Source organism: Apaloderma vittatum, unplaced genomic scaffold, assembly GCF_000703405.1.
Source record: "Apaloderma vittatum isolate BGI_N311 unplaced genomic scaffold, ASM70340v1 scaffold27592, whole genome shotgun sequence".
Lineage (NCBI taxonomy): Eukaryota > Metazoa > Chordata > Aves > Trogoniformes > Trogonidae > Apaloderma > Apaloderma vittatum.
The window spans coordinates 6188-25464 of record NW_009703543.1 but is presented as its reverse complement, the minus strand read 5'-3'; the positions used below and the strand labels follow the sequence as shown (position 1 = coordinate 25464).

At 53.9% G+C, this 19277-nt stretch overlaps 1 protein-coding gene across 1 annotated transcript; it reads right to left on the bottom strand.

Moving 5' to 3' along the window:
• Positions 1-4174: 4174 nt before the first annotated feature.
• Positions 4175-16835, bottom strand: TWF2 (twinfilin actin-binding protein 2). The gene is made up of 8 exons (XM_009864674.1): positions 16650-16835; positions 12663-12841; positions 11335-11430; positions 10449-10553; positions 5412-5537; positions 5165-5315; positions 4616-4737; positions 4175-4435 (listed from the first exon to the last, which is right to left on the bottom strand). The coding sequence occupies exons 1-8, from the start codon at positions 16744-16746 to the stop codon at positions 4268-4270; spliced, it is 1044 nt and encodes a 347-aa protein (XP_009862976.1). The 5' UTR covers positions 16747-16835; the 3' UTR covers positions 4175-4267.
• Between the last annotated feature and the right edge of the window lie 2442 nt (positions 16836-19277).

The window sequence follows — 19277 nt, the reverse complement described above, 5'->3', positions numbered from 1 at the left end:
AACAACAGGAGCACAACTAACCCCAGCACACGGCAGTCACTATCATCTCCACAGCCTTTGACATAGAGGTGGCAAGTTAGTTACCTTAAGTTCTGATGCTGGCAAGCAAGGGTCTGAAAGCAGAACCAATGTGCAGCAAGGCTGTCTCTTAACTGCAAGGGAAAAGAGAAATCCAATGACACACAGAAAAGATAAATCTTCCCCAATGAAAAGAACAAAGAATGGAAAAACAAACACATATTGTTTCCCAGCAAACAAAACTCGAATGGCGGGTTGCATAATTCAGGATGGTTATGTAAGCTTTAGTTTAGTTTCTGGAAAACTAATAGAGGAAGTAATCAGTAAAAGATGTTTCAAGTCTGAGACAAATGGTCTATGGCAGTGGCAGAGTAAGCAAGTGAGATCACAGCTGTAAAGCCACTGCTAACATTTGATGGGACAAAAATAATTCATCTAGCTGAACGCTGTGTAGCCCTAAACTCATACCCTCCTCCATTTCCCAACCTATTTACACAACGGAGAAACCCCTGGCAGCACAGGGGCACGTTAAAACATCCTGAACACAAACTGAAGCGCGTGTTCCCCATTGCTGGCAGGAGACGTCAGGAGGGTGCTCCTCTTGCCGTGGCCAAGACCAGGCTAGGCAGGCTGTGGTACCTTCCATCCCCTCCCTCCTGCCATAGGCTGTGTCTACAGCACAGTCCCACTCGGCAGAGACTGCTCATTAGCAGACCTGCCAACGCTCATGAAGACTTTGGGGGCCTTGGTTTTTGCTGCAGCCTGTAGGTGGTTGGCTATAACCTGCCAGCTGAGCCCTGAAGGAGGGGCTGCACACAGCAAGTCTCACTCTAAACACCAGCAGCATGAGCAAAGAGCTGTATCATGGGTCCAAATCTGCTTTTCTTTTATTTCTGTGGGCCACCACTCTGGGATTATACCTTGAACTGGCTCTTGCTTTTAGATAATATTTATAATATTAGTAGAGCCTTAAGTTATCATGACTGACTGCTAACGCCCTTGCCTGGATTGACAGAAGGCAATGAGGCAGACAGGGTGATTTAGGCGGAAAGGGAACATCCAAAGGGGTCAGAGATCTTAAGGAGAAGGCGGCAATGAAGCCTTACTACTTGAGGTTTTTCCCTGACCCCAGAGGAGCCTGATCTGCTGCTGATGCTTCCCAGAGAGGTCCTGGGGTTTATGGGGTGGGGACAAGACACTCTTCCCAACAGCAATCCCTTCTCTTCCTCCAGCCAGAGCCATTGCCCTGGATCTCTATCCCAGCAAGGGGCTACAAAAGGAAGTTGCAGCTGCAGACCTCCCACTCCACAGCATGGGGGTCCTGCCCGTCCCAGCACAGGAGCACCCTCTCTTGGCTGCCTGTTTTGGCCAGAACATCTAAAAGCCCCTTTCTTGGCAGGCACAAGGTGAGGCATGCAGAGCGGGGCAATGCCCACACTTGCTGCTCCCCAGGAAAGAGCAGCAGGGAGCTCCTTGCAAATGAGTTTGCAAATAGGGTCCCCTGCCCCACTGCCAGCAGCTGGGATGGGGAATGCACACAGGGACTCGCTGCAAACCCTCACAGCTTGAGCAGAGATGTCAGCCAGGCTGCTGCTGGTGCTGGCCCCAAGCCCTAATGCAAAGGTAGCCCCTGAGCCAGAGCTGCTAACCCTACAACACCATGACCAGGCTCCCAATGCTCTGTACCTCAGCTACTCCTCAGTTTGACCCCAAATCCTGGTCATCCCCAGGCTCCCTCCTCAATCACCCACACCCCTAGGCTTGCACAGTCCTGGGGGAGCCCATCCCAAATATACTTACCTTTTTGGGTAAATAGATTGTAACTCCTGACTGCTCCTACACTCTCCTCCCTGGTGGCTGCCATCCTCCAAGCAGGGCTTCAGGCAAGGCAGGACTTCTTGAGAGGGCAAGGGCTCATCTCCCTTTCCCACAGGCACCTGTGGTTTCATAGCCCAGGTGCCGGGTGGCTCTTTCAATTCGCGTACTCAGCTTACAACCAGGTGTCACTCCTTTGCAGCTCCTCTACTCTTCATCTCTCAGGGGAGCAGAGGCCAAAGGAGTTCTCTCCTCTGACATTTTGCCCTTTTCCACTTGGGAATCCCATAGCAAAAAGCATCCTGGGTCCCATCCTTTCCCCTGTGTCTCACTTGCTGTGCAACCCATGAACCCTCATTTGTGAGTCCTGAAGAATCAGAGGACTCGTGTGGGTTGTGGGGATGCTCAGTCACACCCACCCACAGCTGCCTGCTCCCTGCCCAGCTGGGTAGCTGCCATCGTGGAGTGGCCTTGTCCCTGGCACACATGGCCTGAGGTGGCACCAGCAGCTGCCAACCAAAGGCGGGGTTCCCAAGCATCGCCTCAAACCCCAGAATAATAATGCACCAAGGGATATTTTTTTTAGCTCAAACCTTAAAGAGGGGGCCAATTCTTGCATGAACTCTTGTGTATGCTGGGTGTGAGGATGCTGGGCTGGGAGGCAGCGGCCAGGTCCTTTAATTGCCCCCGGAATTGGTCAGTGCCGAGCGGGCACTGGCTTCACAGCGCGCTTTCCAAAGGGAACCCAGCACATGCCCTTGCTGGTGCTCTGCCTGCGAGTTGCTCAGCCACTCTCCTCCTCCCACGCCACTTCAGCACCCTCCCAGCCAGCTCTGCCCCTGCTGTTCTGATGACTTTCATCCAATATTAACACAGCACCTCCTCTAGGAGCTGGAGCACTTTCCTTGTGAGGACAGGATGAGAGAGTTGGGGTTTCCGAGCCTGGAGAAGACTCCAGAGAGAGCTTATAGCAGCTTTCCAGTACCTGAAGGGGGCTATAGGAAGGAGGGGGAGGGACTCTATCAGGGACTGCAGTGATAGGACCAGGAATAACAGTTCCAAAGTGAAAGAGAGTAGATTTAGACTAGATATTAGGAAGAAATTTACTGTGTGGGTGGTGAAACGTGGCTCCAGGACCCAAGGCTGCTAAATGCCTTAACCTGGGGAACCCAGGGGACCTCCAAAGAACATGAGGCTGTTTTAAAAATACTTTATTCTTTAGAAAATACAGCGTTCAGTACAGTGTGCTCTGCTCCCCCGAGCTGCAACCCCTTCATGGCCTGCTCCACTGAGGTCAAGGCAATGTCGGCATGTTCACCGCCACAGCAGGAAAGCAGAGGGCAGGTTTCACCGACGCCCTTCCCTTCTCCCTGGGGAAGCAGGCAGCTCTCCAGCCCTCGCCAGTACCCAGCAGCAAGGTGCTCTCTCCCCAAGCCTCCAATGCAGCACCAAGCTCGGCCCTTAAAGCCGATGATGGCTCTCGGTGGCCGGGGACAGCTCCGGAGGGAGGGCACCTTTCCCCGCAGGAGGATTTGGGATAGCCCATGTGATTTTTTTTTTAAGTCATGGGGTTGCTTCACACCAGAGAGCTGGCAGGAAACCCAGGGGGTGATGGTGAGGGCTGAAACACATCAAAGAATGGGGACCAGGGCTTGAGGTCCCCCAGCTCCCACCTCTAACAGCGATGAGGCTGAGTCAGGGCTTACAGCTCCCTCCAAGGGAAAAAGCCTTATCTGGGGGTTCTTAAAGGGGATGCAAACAATGCCAAAAGGCAGAGTGACCTTTCCACAGGGCCAGGCTGAGCTCAGGACTCGGGGGGGACCTTCTACCTCTCACTGGCTGGCTCCGCCCAGGGACAAACTCCTTCCAGCAAAGCCCACCCTGGGAGGAGGGGTCCTGCCCATACCCTCAGGGGGTGCAGGATCGCTCCAAGCCTGGGGCAGAAGGGCCATGAACACCGAGAGTGGGACAGGGGAGCAAAATCTGGAGGCTGGGGGAGCAGGGAAAGAAGCATTTTCTCTTTTCAAACTGGGATCCCCAATGCCATCCCCTTCCCTTTGCATAGAGCAGCTTGCAGGCAAGCATGTCCTTCAGTCACCCAGGGGACACCGAGAGCAGTGGTGGGGAGAGACAGACACAAGGCTGGGGGACACGGCCCTGCTGCTCCCATCCTCTGCCGGCAGCCCCAGGGCTTGCACAAGGATGCAGGGAAAAGAAACACCGACAACCTTGAACCCTCCCCATCACACTGCCCCCAGGTGCGACAAGCCATCCTGATATTTATAAAAGGAATTAAACATGGAAAAAGAATGGAGGGAAGAAAACGAAACAAAAAAAAAAAGCTGAGATGGAGGGAAAGATCCCCAGGTCAGCGGAGAGGAAGCCGGGAAGTGCCGCGGGGATGCTGTCCGTTCACCGCCCGGTCCTGCGGGATCTAACTGTCCTCGCCATTCTCGCCTGGCCCCTTGATCAGCCGCTTCTGTCCCCGTTTCCCCACTGGCCCCTTGGGCTTGGCGAAGGCCTGCTTGAAGGCATGCTGCTTGGGGTGCACCTCCTCATAGAGGAACTCAGCCGTCAGCTCGGCTCCATCGTCGATCTCAATCTGCACCCAGGAGGGACAAGCAGGGGGTTAGCAGCTCCCCGGGGTCTTGACACCCACCTTCGGGGCACCCAACTGCCCCCTGAGCCCACTCGTGGGGTTGGACCAAGGCTGCAGCATAGCCCCTTGCAGATGCCCAGCGCAGGTCTCCGCTCCGTCATCTCTGGGTGGGCTTGCACTTACCTTCTTGGCTATCTCCAGGCTAAACTCCTGCTCCACAGTGTCCAGCAACCGGCTCTTGCAGCTGGAGTAGAGCATGCGCTCCTTGATGCTGCATTTGTACCCAGGCATGGAGTAGATAAAGACTGCGAGAAAAGAGCAGGGCTTGCGGTGCTGCCTGGGCTCGTGGCCAGGGAGCATCAGCCAGCTGCATCCCACCTGGTCATGCCTTTTCCACCCTGAGAGTCCCAGCTTACCCAGGGACAGAGGGTGAGCTGTCCCATCCATCACCCCTCCCCAAATCTCCCCTGGCTCTGGTACACCCGCAACACAAGGGCTGCACAAATCCTCCATGGCAGCACCCGGAGAGCCCTGGCACCTCACACGGCAGCTTCTTTTGGCACCAAAGGCCTTGCCAGCACCCACCACAGGAGGATGGCAAGCAGGAACCAACTCGAGGTCCCCTGCCACACCGCCCCCATCACCATACCCATCCCCCCACAAGTGATGGTCTGGGGTGAACGAGGACCTGCACAGGCTCTAACCAGCTGCCCCTGGTGCCAGGGCACTCACCGACAGACTCCAGGTAGTCTCCCTCGTGTGAGTGCTTGTACAGGAAGAAATGGTAGCGAGCCGAGTCCTGGGGGATCCTCCTGGGCAGGTCGGCGATCTCTGTGGGGCTCGTGTGCACCAGGTCGATGGTCTCCCGCTCCAGATCCAGCTTCTGATGGACAGAGGGGATGGGGCAGCAGATGGGAGTGAGAGGCAGCAGCAAGAGGCAGGAGCAGCGTGGTGTGGGGAAGCTGTGCAAGGGACCTACCAGCTGGATATAGTTGATTTTCTTCTGCTTGAGCGCCTGGATGGCTTGCTGAGCATCCAGCTGCAGGGGGAAGGCCAGGCCCTGCAGGGTTTGGTGCTTGCTCTCCACGCTGATCTCTGTCTTCACCTGGGGATGGAGATGACCCTGAGCATCAGGGCAGAGACCAGCAAAGGGTAGGGAAGGGAGAGAAAGGAAAACCGGCCGGTGCCACAGCAAAAGGCTTCTTATCCAAGGAACTGCCTGACACCCAGCTCATGGGGACGGTGACATTAAACCACCAGAAGTCAGCCAGGCTTGGGGCGGTGATGCTTGTCACTGTACTGCCACACCAGAAGATCACCTGGACCCAGCCATGCACCCTCCACACCCCCCTGCTTCACTCCCAGCAAAGACCAGCTCAAAACCAATGTTTGCCAGCGAGTCCCTGGCAGAGATGTCATGACCAACACTGGTGCATGTCTGTTTCTGATCATCTCTGACTGCAACCCACGGGTGATGGGGGAGCCCTGAAATCACAGCGTTCAGCTCCATGGGTCCCCAGCGGCAGGGAGAGCAAGCCCCTCCTCGGTGGGTTTAACTGCAGCAGACAGGCAGCCCCTTGACACTGGAGCTGGGGAACGGGGGATCCACAGCTCGAAAAGATCCCGCTCACAGCTTTCCCCACAACCCCTGTAAGGCAGGTGCTTCCACCCATACCCCAGGCAAAACCTCTTGTCCAGGAGGCCAAACTCCAATTCAAAGAGGTAAGAGAAAGAGATTGTGGAGACACTGCACCACCTCAGGTGCCTCCGTCCAGCCACAGCACAAAGGTCCCTGAGCAGGACCGGAGGGTGCCGTGAGGTGGCAGCGGGGGAGGGGGTGTTTTGCAGGCGCAGATTACCTCCTCGGGGCCGGGGTACTCTACCAGCGATGGGCAGCAGCAACAGCCCCCCACCATCTGCCACAGAATACAGGGAGATGGCGTCACCCCAACGGCTGAGGAGCCCATTCCATCTCAACACACTCCCCCCAGGTAAACAGGCCAGCAATGCCAACCCACGCGCTCTGCAGCGAGCAGGGGTCCCTTTCCTTTGGGATCAGTTTGGGGGATTTTGAATAAAGGCAGTCCAGCCTTTTTTTTTTTTTTTTTTTTTTTTTCTTTTACCTCCCCCTGATGGAGAAAAAGAAGACAAATCAAGACATGCCAAGAGAAACTCAGAAGTTTTAGCTCACATCTCAGAACCAGCTTGGCACCACCAGAGCATATCTTTTTATAAGGCTGCCCTTTGTTACAGCAGCTCCATGTGGTACCCACACCCTGGGGAGATGATGGACCCGGATGCCTGGAACAAAGCATGCAGAAGAACACCACCAGGAGAAGGAAAAACCAGGCATCAAGCAGGCAGAGCAGCCTACCATCTCGGTGCTCGAGTCCTGGGAACAGGAATCCTGCGAGCGTGGGGAGAGGAGACATACCGTCAACAGCACCCCACGTGGGGACAGAGCAAGGGGCTCATGTGAAACGAGAAGAGGTAGGGGACTCACAGACATTTTGGGAGGATGGAGGCGTACCATCTCTCTGCTGGAGGTCAGGGAAGGCAGGCCCTGGCATTGTGGGCAGGGAAAGCAGCAAAAAATGACATGGGAGACATTAGCACTGGGGAGGAGCAGGGGGCAGAGCCTCAGCCCTGAGGCCTGGAAGCTCCACACACAGTGTCTCCACCAACATCCCTGCACAGAGCCCGTCCCTGTCCCATCTCCTGCAGGCTTCTCCCCAGCTGGGGTGGCCCCAGCCCAGGATCTGGAGGAGTTTCATCAGTTGCAGCAATGGATTTTGGGCTACCCTCTACCAAATACCATATACTAAAGGTTTGGGGCTCAGGGGAATGCCCAAGCCTCTATCCATGCCAAGCAAACCAGAGGACAAATAGGATATGAATGCACAGTTCTTGGGAAATAACTGCTCAAGGGTCATCCAGTGCCACAGCCTCCCAAGCTCGGCTGTCCCACCACCCCTCGAGTGCCGTGGCACCAGCAAGGGCCCGAGGGTAAGCGCGCAGGGATTCAGAGTATGCACACAAGCTCGCCTGGTCCTACCCCATGGAGAGCTGCAGCTCCAGGACATCACCACTGTCAACAACTCCAGATCCTCATCTTTCTCCCTCATAAATGCAAGAAGGCTGGGAGGGTTAAAGCAGGACCAGAGAGACCTCAAGCTGCCAACACGAAGCACACTGAAGTCCAAAAATCCCAAGAGGTGGAAAGTTGTCCTAGCAGTGCTAACTCCCCCATGCACCTCCGTATTTTCTACTCCTACCTTTTTCAAAACATAAAAGCTGGCTCACTGAAACACTCTCCAGGACGCTGCGCATGGGACTTCTGAGGACGTGCCACAGCCCGTCCCCTTGGCCCTGCCAGCAGCAGGCCTGCCTGGCGGGTTGTTTTATCTCATTTTCTTTTGATTTTTTTTTTCCCCCATCTTTCCTGACTGCTGGCATGGGGCTGACCTTGGCTAACAAGTATTTCTCTGGTTTTTGGCAAAACCCTCACGGCAGGGGGTTCTGGTGAAGCCTCTGTTCTACTCACTCACCAGTGCTGTGGGAAAGCTATAAATGACAACTCATTAACACACTGCAAGAGCACGGCCCCCTGTGCCATTCTTCCGCCTCATCCCCCAGCTCCAAAGCTGCCTTCTTCCCCTCCACAGCCCCACTGGCATGGTACGCCTGGCTCGCCTCTCTGTTTCTGAGCTTGCGATGCTTCTAGAAAGACTTCCCACTCGTGGGTCTTAGAGGTAGCTCAATGCCAAATTCAAATCCATTTTTTAGCCCACAGTCTGCTGACAACTTCCAGCTCACTAAAGCTGATGATGCATTTCCCAGCTATTTAAAAAAAAATTAAAAAATATATATGCAAAGCAAATGGCAAATATTTGTGAGCTCCCACCCAGCTATCAGGAAGGAGGGCAGCTCACAACACCGCCTCTGTCCATCCAGTCCTCAAACCGCAGGGGAAACCTGGCTCACGCAGCCCAAAACCTGCTTTACCGAAGCCTGATCACCCTCCCTAAGGGACGTGTAACCCTGAGTCCTTCCCATCTTGGTGCAGAAGGTGCCAGCACTGAAGCCGCTGCCATGTAGCCGCAGCCTCACAACTCCTACGTTGCTGCAGCCTTTCCCACCCACCTGCCTTCTCCACACTTGTCTGTGGTTGAGAAGAATCCCAGGGAGCTTCTGCCAGCTCAGAAATGCACCTTTGCGGCGAACAGTGCAAACCTGGCTGGCGTCTCAGGGAGCCACACACCAAACAGCATCAGAGGACAGGAGAGCTGCATCGTCACGCAAGGGGCACACCAAAGCACTTGCGAGCTGGCCGCTTGTAAAGAAACAACGTCCCTCATGTCACTTCCAAAATCCTGATGGATTGGCTGAACCCGGCGAGACACGAGCAGATATGCAGAAGCACTGAGGTCAGAGCTTGCCCAGGGGCTTCTTGTCAGGTTGCTGACAGCCCCAACTGCTTGCTCCCCTGTGCTGGATCTGCTCCCCACAAATGAAACTGCAACGTGCACACGCGTGCGAGGACCCCACAGCCTTGCACAACGCAAACACGTGTGCAAGAATCCTGGAAGCCTGTCAGCAGTCTGCAAGACTAGAGGAACCACCACTCTGAGCGGGGTGCTACAGGTTGAGAGCTGCTCCCATACAGCCCCTCTTGATCAAAGCCCTCCGCTTCACCTGGCACCAGAAACTCACTTGAAGCTGCATTAATTGCAGAGTCCTGAGTTTCCCTGCCCTGGAGAGGTGAGTGTGGCACCAACACTCGAGCCGTAGCTCCCACCACCTCTTACTCCATGCCTGGGGCTGAGTGGGCACAGCCCCTACACTGACACAGAGACCGCTAGCACACCCAGTGCTTGGCTACTTCCCATCTTTAAATCCACAGGTAAAAATATATCCACGTTCCTCTCTTTCTAAATGCCAGTGAGCACTCCCCATAGCGCAGGCTGACATGGGGACAGCATACCTTTAAAATAACACTCCACTGAACCAAACAGCAGCAGCACCTTTACCTGGGAGCTGCATCTCACACAGGCAAGGGTAGAAAACAAGCACCACTCAGCACCACTTACCTGGGCACTTGATCGTGCTAGACAAAGCCCAAAAAACCCTCTCCAAACTACTTAATCCTGCAGCACTGGCCAACCAACATGATGGCACAGATGCCTAAAGGTGCCAAATAAGCTGCAGAGCCACCATCAGCATTCACTTCTCTCTTCTCCAATTGCAGGCATTGCTTTGGATCCTCCAGCACACATCCTGCCCAGCCCCTCCAGGCTGGGAGCTGGGATAACCACACCAAGACCCAAGTGGTGGAGACCACCCCTTGGTGGCATCTTCCAAATGCCCCTCAACTCTTCCACCCCCAGACCTGCTTTGGCAGTTCAAAACCTCCTGCCTTGTCTTTGCCATTAATTAACACCATCAGGCTGATTGGCTTCCCATCTGCCAGGCAAGTCCTGATCCACCCGTCAGACCCACAGCCCCAGCACAGGCAGAGGAGAGAGGGATGTTCCTCTAGAGAGGAAGGTTTTCTACAGCATCCAAGTGAAATCCTCCCATCCCCAAAAAATCCCATTTCCAGGTGGCCTTCCCAGCCGATCCCCACCCCTGCTTCAGCATCTCACAGCACCAGAGGTTGGCACAAGTGCCAGGAGATGCTAGCAGGGAAATGATAGTGTTGCAACCTTGTCTGCCCCAAACCCTACCCCGCACCACTTCCGCATCTTTCTCTGGCACGTAAGCCCCCAAATCTAGGCTGAGATCTGTATTTCTTCGAACAGCATCCCTCATATTTATAGCCACAGAGCAAGAGTACAGGAGAGCCACCTGAATTTTTCCTGCCCCCCTGCAAATTTGGACTTGGGTCTGGCGTTTGGCCCCCTGTCAGCTGGGTGCTCGGACACTCGCTGCCACACCTCCTGCAGCAAACACATCCCACATCCCCGTGTGCCCCCAGGGTCTCAAGCTCCTTCTGCCCGTGCCGGTGGGCACCCACCTCGTTGATGCGGATCTGCTGGAGCTCCTGTTCGGCTGCGGTCAGCGGGGCCGGGGCAGAGCAGGAGGACACGTGCTTTTGGTAACCGCTCAGGGACACGTCCTCCTGCGGGCAGAGGGACAGGGACAAACATCAGGAGGGGTTATTGACGTGGGGCTGGGCCTGAGCAATTTGGTGGGTCTTTGCCTCTCTCCATGCCAGGAGAATCAACCCAAACAGCTCTCTCAGATGCCTATGAGCAAATCCCACGCTCGATTTTAAACAGTGCCCATGACCACCTGTTCAGATCACCTTGGCCCTCTCAGGACACCCATGGCCACGGCAGCGCAGCTCCTCCGCTCGCTAACAGAGCTCCTGAGCATGAGCTCAGGAGGCAAAGGCAGAGAGCACAGCCCAGCAGCAGTGGGGTACCAGAGCAGGAGGGCAGCAGCAGGGATGCTCCCTGGCTCCTGCCAGCACCAGAAGCCCCAGAGCAGGCCTGATGCCCGGGAGGCCCCGGCTGTGCTGTTCCCTCTGTGAAATGCCCCGTGGAAGAGAAGGAGAAACCTCCAGCCAAACGCAGCCAGATGACCCAAGTGCGGCAGCAGCTCTCGCTGCCGGAGTGACACTGCCACCACCTGGCACTTCTGTTCCTGCTCAGAGGAAAGCTCTGGGTGCCTTCTGAGCCTTCCTCCCAGCTTTGCCACAATCTCCATCACAGAACAACAGCAGTTGTGCAGGCAGGAGAAAGCAGCAGCTGCCACACAGGAGACTAAATCAGCAAGGGCTTCAAACCTCCGTGCTGTCCCCCTCCCAAACATCAACATCCCACATCCCGCCTGGCTTAGGGTAGGCTCCCGAAGCTCACAGTTGAGCTCCAAAGGCTGCCCAAGAACGACCACCATACCTTCACCGTTCCAAACATCTCGTCCTTTATGTGGCCCCCACCGAACTCCTTCTTCACCGTCGCTCTGGTGGCAGCGTACAGCATCTTCAGCCGGACCTGTGCCAGGAGGGACCAACAGGTAAGGTCAGAGAGGAGCATCCTGCGCAGCAGGACTGGAGAGGTGCCTGATGCTCACACAGCCACCGTCCCACCACCAGCTCCACAAATCTCAGCCCTCCCAGGGAGCAACCACCTGGTTTCTCGCTCAGGCTGATCTCCAACCGCAGCATCCCCAGGTAGGGAGCAGCCAGGGAAACCCATCCATTGCCTTTGCAATAAGATCCTCCACAGCTTTTTGAGAGATACATATAAAACGTATTTATTATTATATATACACACACGCATATGTACGTGTACACATGTATGTATATACAAACATAAAATTACACATATATTATTAAAATTTCACATATGCATGCTTATGTGTGTACATGTACATGTATATATACATGTATATGTATATATGAAATTATACATATTATATATGTCATTCTAGAATTGTATACACAAGTTTGTGAATACATATAATAATATATCTTTGTTAGATATATACCGACAAACTGCAGAGGGTCTTTTTATAGGACTATATATATATACATATAATAATGTAGTATAATAACAATATATTTGTTATATATATAGAATAAAATCACATAATCATGGAAGTATATATATTTTTTATACATCACAAGTGCAATACTGACATGTATTAACATGTCAGTAAATCTATACATCACATAGATTATAAAAGATGTATAACAAATATAATGTATGCACATGTATGTATGACAAGCACATGTGTTAAAAGGACAGTAAACCTCAGTCCCATTGAAAGCCCATTATGGAGACACTCAGCAAGATGGCGTTTTCCAAGCGGTACTGCTGCCATCCCCTAAACCAGCCTCCCACCATCCAACTGTCCTTTTCATCCTTGCTCCCCACGCCATCTCCCACCCCTCAAGCCAGCCCAGCTCCAAGGGAGCCAGCCTACCTGGCCCTTTTTAGGGCTGATTTTGGAGCCAGTCCCAGAGGTGGGTCAGCAGCTGCTCTGCATCAGCCCTGGGATGGAGCAGGGCCAGGCTGGAGCACGGCCAGGAGAGTCAGTGCCAGCGCCAGCTCTTCCCAGCGATGCTTTTGGCCAGAGCCACGGTGGGATGCGATGGAGGGTGTGAACACTCCTCCTTAGCTCCAGCGCAAAATCAGCCGGGCCAGCATCTCCTCCACCCTGCGCCTCCCAGAGCGCCTCCATGTCCCCACACTGGGGTGTCCCAGCCCGGCGCGGTGCTCACCGGGGAGCTGTCGGGGGACCAGGAGATGAAGAGCCACTCGTAGCCCTGGGCATTCTGGCTGTCCAGGCGGTAGAGCACATAGCACGGCTGCTGCTCGTCCAGCAAGGGCAGCACAAAAGCGTCGTAGTCAGCGTCCCAGCGCCGGGACAGCTCTTTGTGAGCTCCCAGCACGAGCTGTTCTGGAAAGAGAAGACAGAAAAGGTTGTGTTAGACGTAGGCAACGTTCACCTTGCAGGACCACACGGCAGCTAGTCTAAAGGCTCACTGCAGCTCCAGCATACAATGCCATCCTGCAGAAAAAACAAATGGATGTCTGCTCTGTGGTGACCATCCACAGCCTCCTTCCTCTCTTCTCCCCGCAGCCGTGTAGTCCCCAACGAACCCTCCTTGCTTGCAGGGGAACATGAGACCACCTCCATCCCACCTTGATAAGCTCTAGGGGCACTAGAATATCTCATCAGGGACACAAGGAAGCACCTCAGTTTAGGATGCTGAGAAAACTAAAGGTCCCACAGCAAAAGCCAGGATGATGAGCACAAGCTGCTCTCACTGGATTCCCCATAATCTCAGAGGGGTCAAATTCAGAGCTGATACTTGAAGCCCAGGCAGTGCTTGGTTCAGATTTAAACACTGGTGAAGGCATCCTATGAACATTAAAGCCACTGCATGAGGGTCAAACCAAGCATTGGATGGAAAAGCAACGGCACTGAAGGTGATCAGCGTAGGTTGCTGGAAATAACCTGTATTTTTATTCCACTTTACATGCCAAAAGGTCTGGGAGGAGATGTTAGGACTCAGAATAAGATGTAAGAAAACCCAGAGGTGCCAAATCAAAATGAGTTGGCACTCAAGGGGATGCTCAGCCTGGCACGTGTCCTGCCTGGACCTCTGCCCACGGCCCCGCTGCCTGTCACGAGCCAGAAAGCCCCTTGGCTTTGGTTGCTTTTTCAACCCTGTCTCTCCCATCCAGCTCAGCAGCTCCAAATCTCACAGCAGGAAAACTTTAAAGGAAAAGAGGTGAGGAATAAAGGGTTTGGGATGAATTACCCTCACCCTTCTTTCCACCTGAGCAGGGCATACCCCCACCGACAGCAGCATATTCCTGCCCAGCGCCATCCTGCCATGGCATCTGCCATCACACGCCAAATCTGTTGTTATTTGCACACAAGGAGCACATGTTACCAGTAAAGTAACAAGGACAGTAGAGAAAAAGGGTGCTGAAAATACTTTGCCTTCAGCAAAACTACCTGAGAAACAGGAGTGTAAAAATCTCAGTGTACCCCTGAAATAAACATAACACCCTGCAAACAAATTTGTGCATCACAAAGACTCGAGATCCCTGCGAGGAATTTTGCCCAGCCAAATCCACGGGAAGCTCAAGGGTATCTCCATCTGCCAAACATCCCGACATCTCACACATGAAGCAATTGGTGCCGAGTCACTCCAGGCTACTCTCAGGCTGCACCCAAGCCGGATCCTGGCCGTGAGCTGGCAGTGCCTATGGCTTTCCTGGGGGCCAGAGGCGCTGCTTCTGCTGCTCCACTTATTTCCCTGCTTCCCATCTTGCAGTTCAGCTCAACCTGTTCAGCACCACATTCTCCTCCTCAGGAAGCATGGGGAAACTGGCAGTAGCCACTGCTCAGCCAAACACCTTTGTCAGCGCCGGCTGTTTCAGGCTGCATTTCTGCAGGGTGCTGCTGCTGCTGGAACAAAGCGCATCTGGAAGCATTCCTGGCCCCCGAGGTGCCCCAGCACTCGGCTGCAGGCACGCTGCCTTCCTCCGAAATGCCCATACAAGGCAGCCCTGCCTGCAGATCTGGCAGGCTCTACGGGGGCACAGCACAGGAGCTGGGAGCCTGCGAAGCTCAGTGCTCAAGATCACTTACGAGCAACAAAATGCACCGAACGGGAAAGACCACAAAGCCAACCTCATCCAGAAACCTGCTGACAGCCAGGGTAGAGCATTGTCTAAATCTACGTTGGACCACAAGCTGCTCTCACACCAGGAAAATGCTGCCGAGCTCTGGTGTTCAACCTGCTCCACCAACTCTCTGTTCATCCAGCTATGGCTTCTCCTGGCAGGCCCCCAAAGGCAACATCAGCTCAGTGGGCTCCCAAAGTGTTGCTCAGCCACAACTGCTGTCCTGGGGATGCCCAGACACAGAGCAACTGCCCTAAGGCTCCTTGTACCATCTTCCCCTCCTTCCACCTGATGCTGCCTGCTCTGAAATGCTTCAAGACTAAGGCCTCAGGACAGAAGGTCCTCAGCAAACCATCGAGCAGGGCTGGAGGGGGCTCTTCCACACCCCTCTGCAGGCAGGGCAGCTGGCACGTTCTCCTCAGCAGACTCAGGACACATCTCTTCCAGGGTCTGTGTGCTCAGGTCTGGCTGGCTGGCTGTGACATCTGCCTGGCTGCTCATTACTGCCCGAAAATCTTTCTCTGTTGAGTAACATCAGGCTGATGTCTCCTGTGTTAAAGAAGAGTGGTGGCCCAGTGAGGCCAAGCACCTTGTCCCAAGTCACACATGCAGGCAGATGGGAGGTCCATGAGCCAGGTTGGTGGGACCACCACCACCTTGTCTCCAGCACACCAACACAGAGGCGGTCCCAGGTCTGCTCCTTCCACCTGCCTCCCCATGGGAACCTCAGGGTTCTCAGAGGCTTCTGCAGACACACAAGCTCCTCCAGAAGCTGCCCATGGCTGGTCCAGCCCAGGGGGAAGGAGCCAGCAGGGAGGAAGAGATGGACTGGGAAGCACAAAGCACATCAAGTGAGGTTGGTCCATGAAGCAGCTACTGGCCAGGACACATTAGACAGACAAAATATATTTCATTCAGCTGAAGCAGAGATGGTGGAACACGGTTTCCACCAATGGTAAAAAGTCTTCCTTGCTGGTGTCACCAGCCACAACTCACAGCCAGCAGTACAAGCCCTGTGCCCCTTGAAGTTCAGGCTTAGGGTCATCCATGACTTATCCTAACACAAACCTGATTCCCACGCTTAAAAAGCAAAAGGAGCCGAGAGAGCAAAATCATTGCCAAAGACACTCTGAGGAAATAACAAAAACGTCACACCCCAACATACCAGAATTTTGTCGAGGACAAAGCCAGCACTGTCAAACCTTGCAGCGGCTCTGTTCACGTGTCCCACACATTTCAAGTTGCGCTACTCTCCCAAACGGAGCTTCGCAGCCCCTCTGAAGGCCACGATGGGCTCCTTAAGAACACATCCATCTTGGTGTTTGCAGTGTGGTCCTGGTGTCAGACCCAAGGGATGTGGTGACAGCAGCTTGGCAGGGCACTAACACCCTGGTTGCCACAAAAAACAAGTCATTCACATGCAACTGTATAAGGGTGAGATGATGGAAAACCTTCGTCAGGGAGGCTCCCCGCTGGGATGTTCAATCAGTGCTTTGCTCCGCTTGTTTATTCGATAGGTGTACAGGCCACCCAAAGCCTCTACACTGTAGAATAGAAGTGGGCAGGTTGGCACCAGCTTGTAAACTGGGCTGGGGGCAGCCCTGTGCACAAGAGCAGGGGCTGGGACAGGATGGGTTTCAGAGCGTAGCATCCCTCATGGGATGCCGTCGGGGTCCCGTGCTGAGCCCTGCACCATCTCCTCACCTGACGTGGGATGCCACATCCAAGGAGAAAGATGCTGCGCATTGCCCCTGACCAAGGTCCCACAGCGCTTGGAGCAGCTTCTCACTGGGTTCTCATAATATTTGACAAAGCAGCAGCAAAATCCCACCAGAGCCCAGCACCAATCCCAGACACTAGTTGCTCCCTGCTGGCTCCAATAGTTGCTCACCAGCACACCCAAATTTTGGGCTTGTACTTCAGCCGCACGCAGCCATGTGCCAGTGAGCCCCAGCAGCGTGTTCTTTGGGGTTTCCAGAAACATGAGCTGGCATGGCAGCAGCAAAGCGGAAAGGTGAGGCGCAGCAGACATGGTGTAAATCAAAACACTTAAAAACTGGACTTACCATCCTCGATGATGACCTTGATGAGTCGAACTGAACCGTTTCGGGCTTTGGCAAAAAAGTCCCTTAATTCCGTGGTGGCTGAAAGAACCAGAAACATTGTGATCAGATTTAGCAGTCAAAGCAGGCACTGGGCTGCTTGGTGACCAGCCAGGGAGAAGAGCAACTTGGCAGGAGAGAAGTTTAAAAATTAAAAAAAGATAAAATCTCTGGTGAAAAAACAAATAAATATAATAAAAATAATAAACCAAAACCAAACGGCTGGGAACGAAGTGCTGCGTCTCCCTGAGGCGTCAGAGTTAAATAGCAGCTGGGAGCACATGTGATCCAGAGAACTTGATACTTGGCCTGGGTGAACATAATCACCCAAATTTAGATGACGGCTTGGCCGGTGCAGGGAGGGAGAGCTCAAGTGACAAGTTTATTCACTTTACAGAGCAGCATTGTGTACGTGGGGTGGCTGGCAGACGTCGCGGCAGGCTGTGACGTCCCAGGCTCATGACACACATGGTGGAGATGCTGCTCCCGAGGTGGCTGGGGACCAGCGTGACTCCAAACTGGAGGCACTGGTTTGAAGTTGAGCCCCTGGATAAGGGAAAGGAAACAGCACTGAGGTTTTGCTCCAGAGCCAGTGGGGTTTTGGCTGCAGAAGGCTTTTGGGAAGTGTTCTGGGGAGCCACGTTCCTCCTCATTCCCCGTCCCCGAGCACCAGACACCAGCAACAGGTCTTTGCCATCCTACCAGGAGGCAACAACGTGCAGGGGATGTTGAAGGAGCAGGTCACCACCAGCATTGGAGGCTTAACGCGCCCACCCAGCACAGAGCTCCCCGTCCAACCCAGGACATACTACGTGTGAAGGCAATGCCCAAGAGGTGTGATTTGGAGAGGTTGCCTGCCCATATTGGTCACCGTGCCAGAGCACCCCACAGCAGGAAGGAACGCCACTTTGGTCCCCAGAGCCCGAGAGCATCCATGGTCAAGGCACTTTGCAAAGAAAGCCAGCCCCACACCAGCCAGAAAGCCACCTCCTGCCAGCAAGGGCCGTATCCATCCCGCTTCAGTGCCACCAGCAGTGGGCACCACTCTTTGGTGCAGCCACAGGAGGAGCCTCAAACTTAGCCATCACTCACCTAAGGGACATGGTGGGCCACCAACTCTGTCACACACCAGTGCCCCCTGCCCCCTGGAGGCAGATCCTGGGCTGGGCCACTGCCCGCAGCTCCCCCAGCCTCGAGGGAGAAGAATCAGGCATGAGTTTGTCCCCGCACACGAATGCTGATGATGCAGACAGAGAGGTGGACAGAGACGTCCTGGAGAGCCCTCCAGGGAACTCCTGCAAGTGATACATCTGAAATGCATCTGCCTCACCCACTCAAAGCCTGAGGTTGGAACGGCTTCCCCTCCCATGGAGGGAAGGGGAACAGATGAGGAATAGCTCCCAGGCTGGTACCCTGCACACAGCAGTGCTCCGGCACAGACCCAGACACGGTGCCCTGGCAGGACGCCATGGGAACGGCCGCACAGACACCCCAGCAAAGGCACATCCATCTCACGTGTCATTTTAGGGATACACAGAAAGCTTGCTGGGGTCATCCCATCACGAGTAAACCATCCCTCTCCCTCCACTAGTATCAACACATGTGGCTCTCCCAGTTCCCAGTACAGATCTCCACCCTCTCTCAGCGCCAGCTGGGCGCTCAGTCCGCTATCGCTGTGCTCACCAAAGGATGTTCCGGTATTTTTAGCCCCTTTCCCCGCTGAAAGAGGCTGCTTTCTTCCGGCAGCATCTGTGGTTACTGCAAACACACGAGGCGAAAAAGGAAGAGAAAAAGAGACATTTATACACCCAGGAAACAGCATGCAGGAGACAAAAGCTCCTAATAAGCATTAATCTTCACTCCTTCCTATTACACAGCTAAAATACGAGAGAATAACATTGGTCTTGGATGTTTCTATAGCATCACTTTCAGGGGAGAAAGACAAAAGCTCTGCAGTGCTCACCTGTAGTGCTTTCAATTCCCTCCAGCCTGACCCCATCCTTCCCAGAGCCCAAGGGCACATGGAGGGCTGGAAAATCAGGAGTCTGGGCAAATGAAATCCCTCAGCTTGTGTGGAAATGCTGCTAGGAGTGCCCACAAGTATAGTATTGACAGCTGGGATGACTGACAGTTGAGTGATTGACAAGTGACGGCCAAGAGCTGGGACCTGTGTAGGTACAGAGAGGTTTAAGGCGATGGAGAAAAACACAGATGCTGCCAGGAGAAGCTGAGCAGACGATGGGAAATACTGTAAGGTGTGCCAAGGAGGGAGATGCTCTCCAGAGGACACTGTGGCAAAGCTTTCAAAAAACCCTGCAGAGTAGGCTTCCATGCTTTAAATCTCCTGAAACAAATAATTAATGAAATAAATAAATAAAAGCAATTTTCATTAAAATAAAAAAATCACCAGGGTGTCTTCAGTGTCTCCTTCTGTCTCTCATGATGCAGAGCCAAGAGCCAGCAAGGAGGGAGAGGAATAAGCTAGTGAAGGACTTCAGCACGAGCTCAGCAACTGCCTCATTATGGCATGATTACAACTTAATTGGCACAGCAGACTTAACGAGATGGCTCCTGTGCCTGAAATATTAATAT

Coding starts and splice junctions, on each gene's coding strand:
- TWF2 (XM_009864674.1), bottom strand. CDS start 16,746: ATGTTTCTGGTTCTTTCAGCCACCACGGAATTAAGGGACTTTTTTGCC. Junction 12,842..16,649: donor CAAGGTCATCATCGAGGATG/GTAAGTCCAGTT, acceptor TTCTCTTTCCAG/AACAGCTCGTGCTGGGAGCT. Junction 5,316..5,411: donor AAATCAACTATATCCAGCTG/GTAGGTCCCTTG, acceptor TCTGTCCATCAG/AAGCTGGATCTGGAGCGGGA.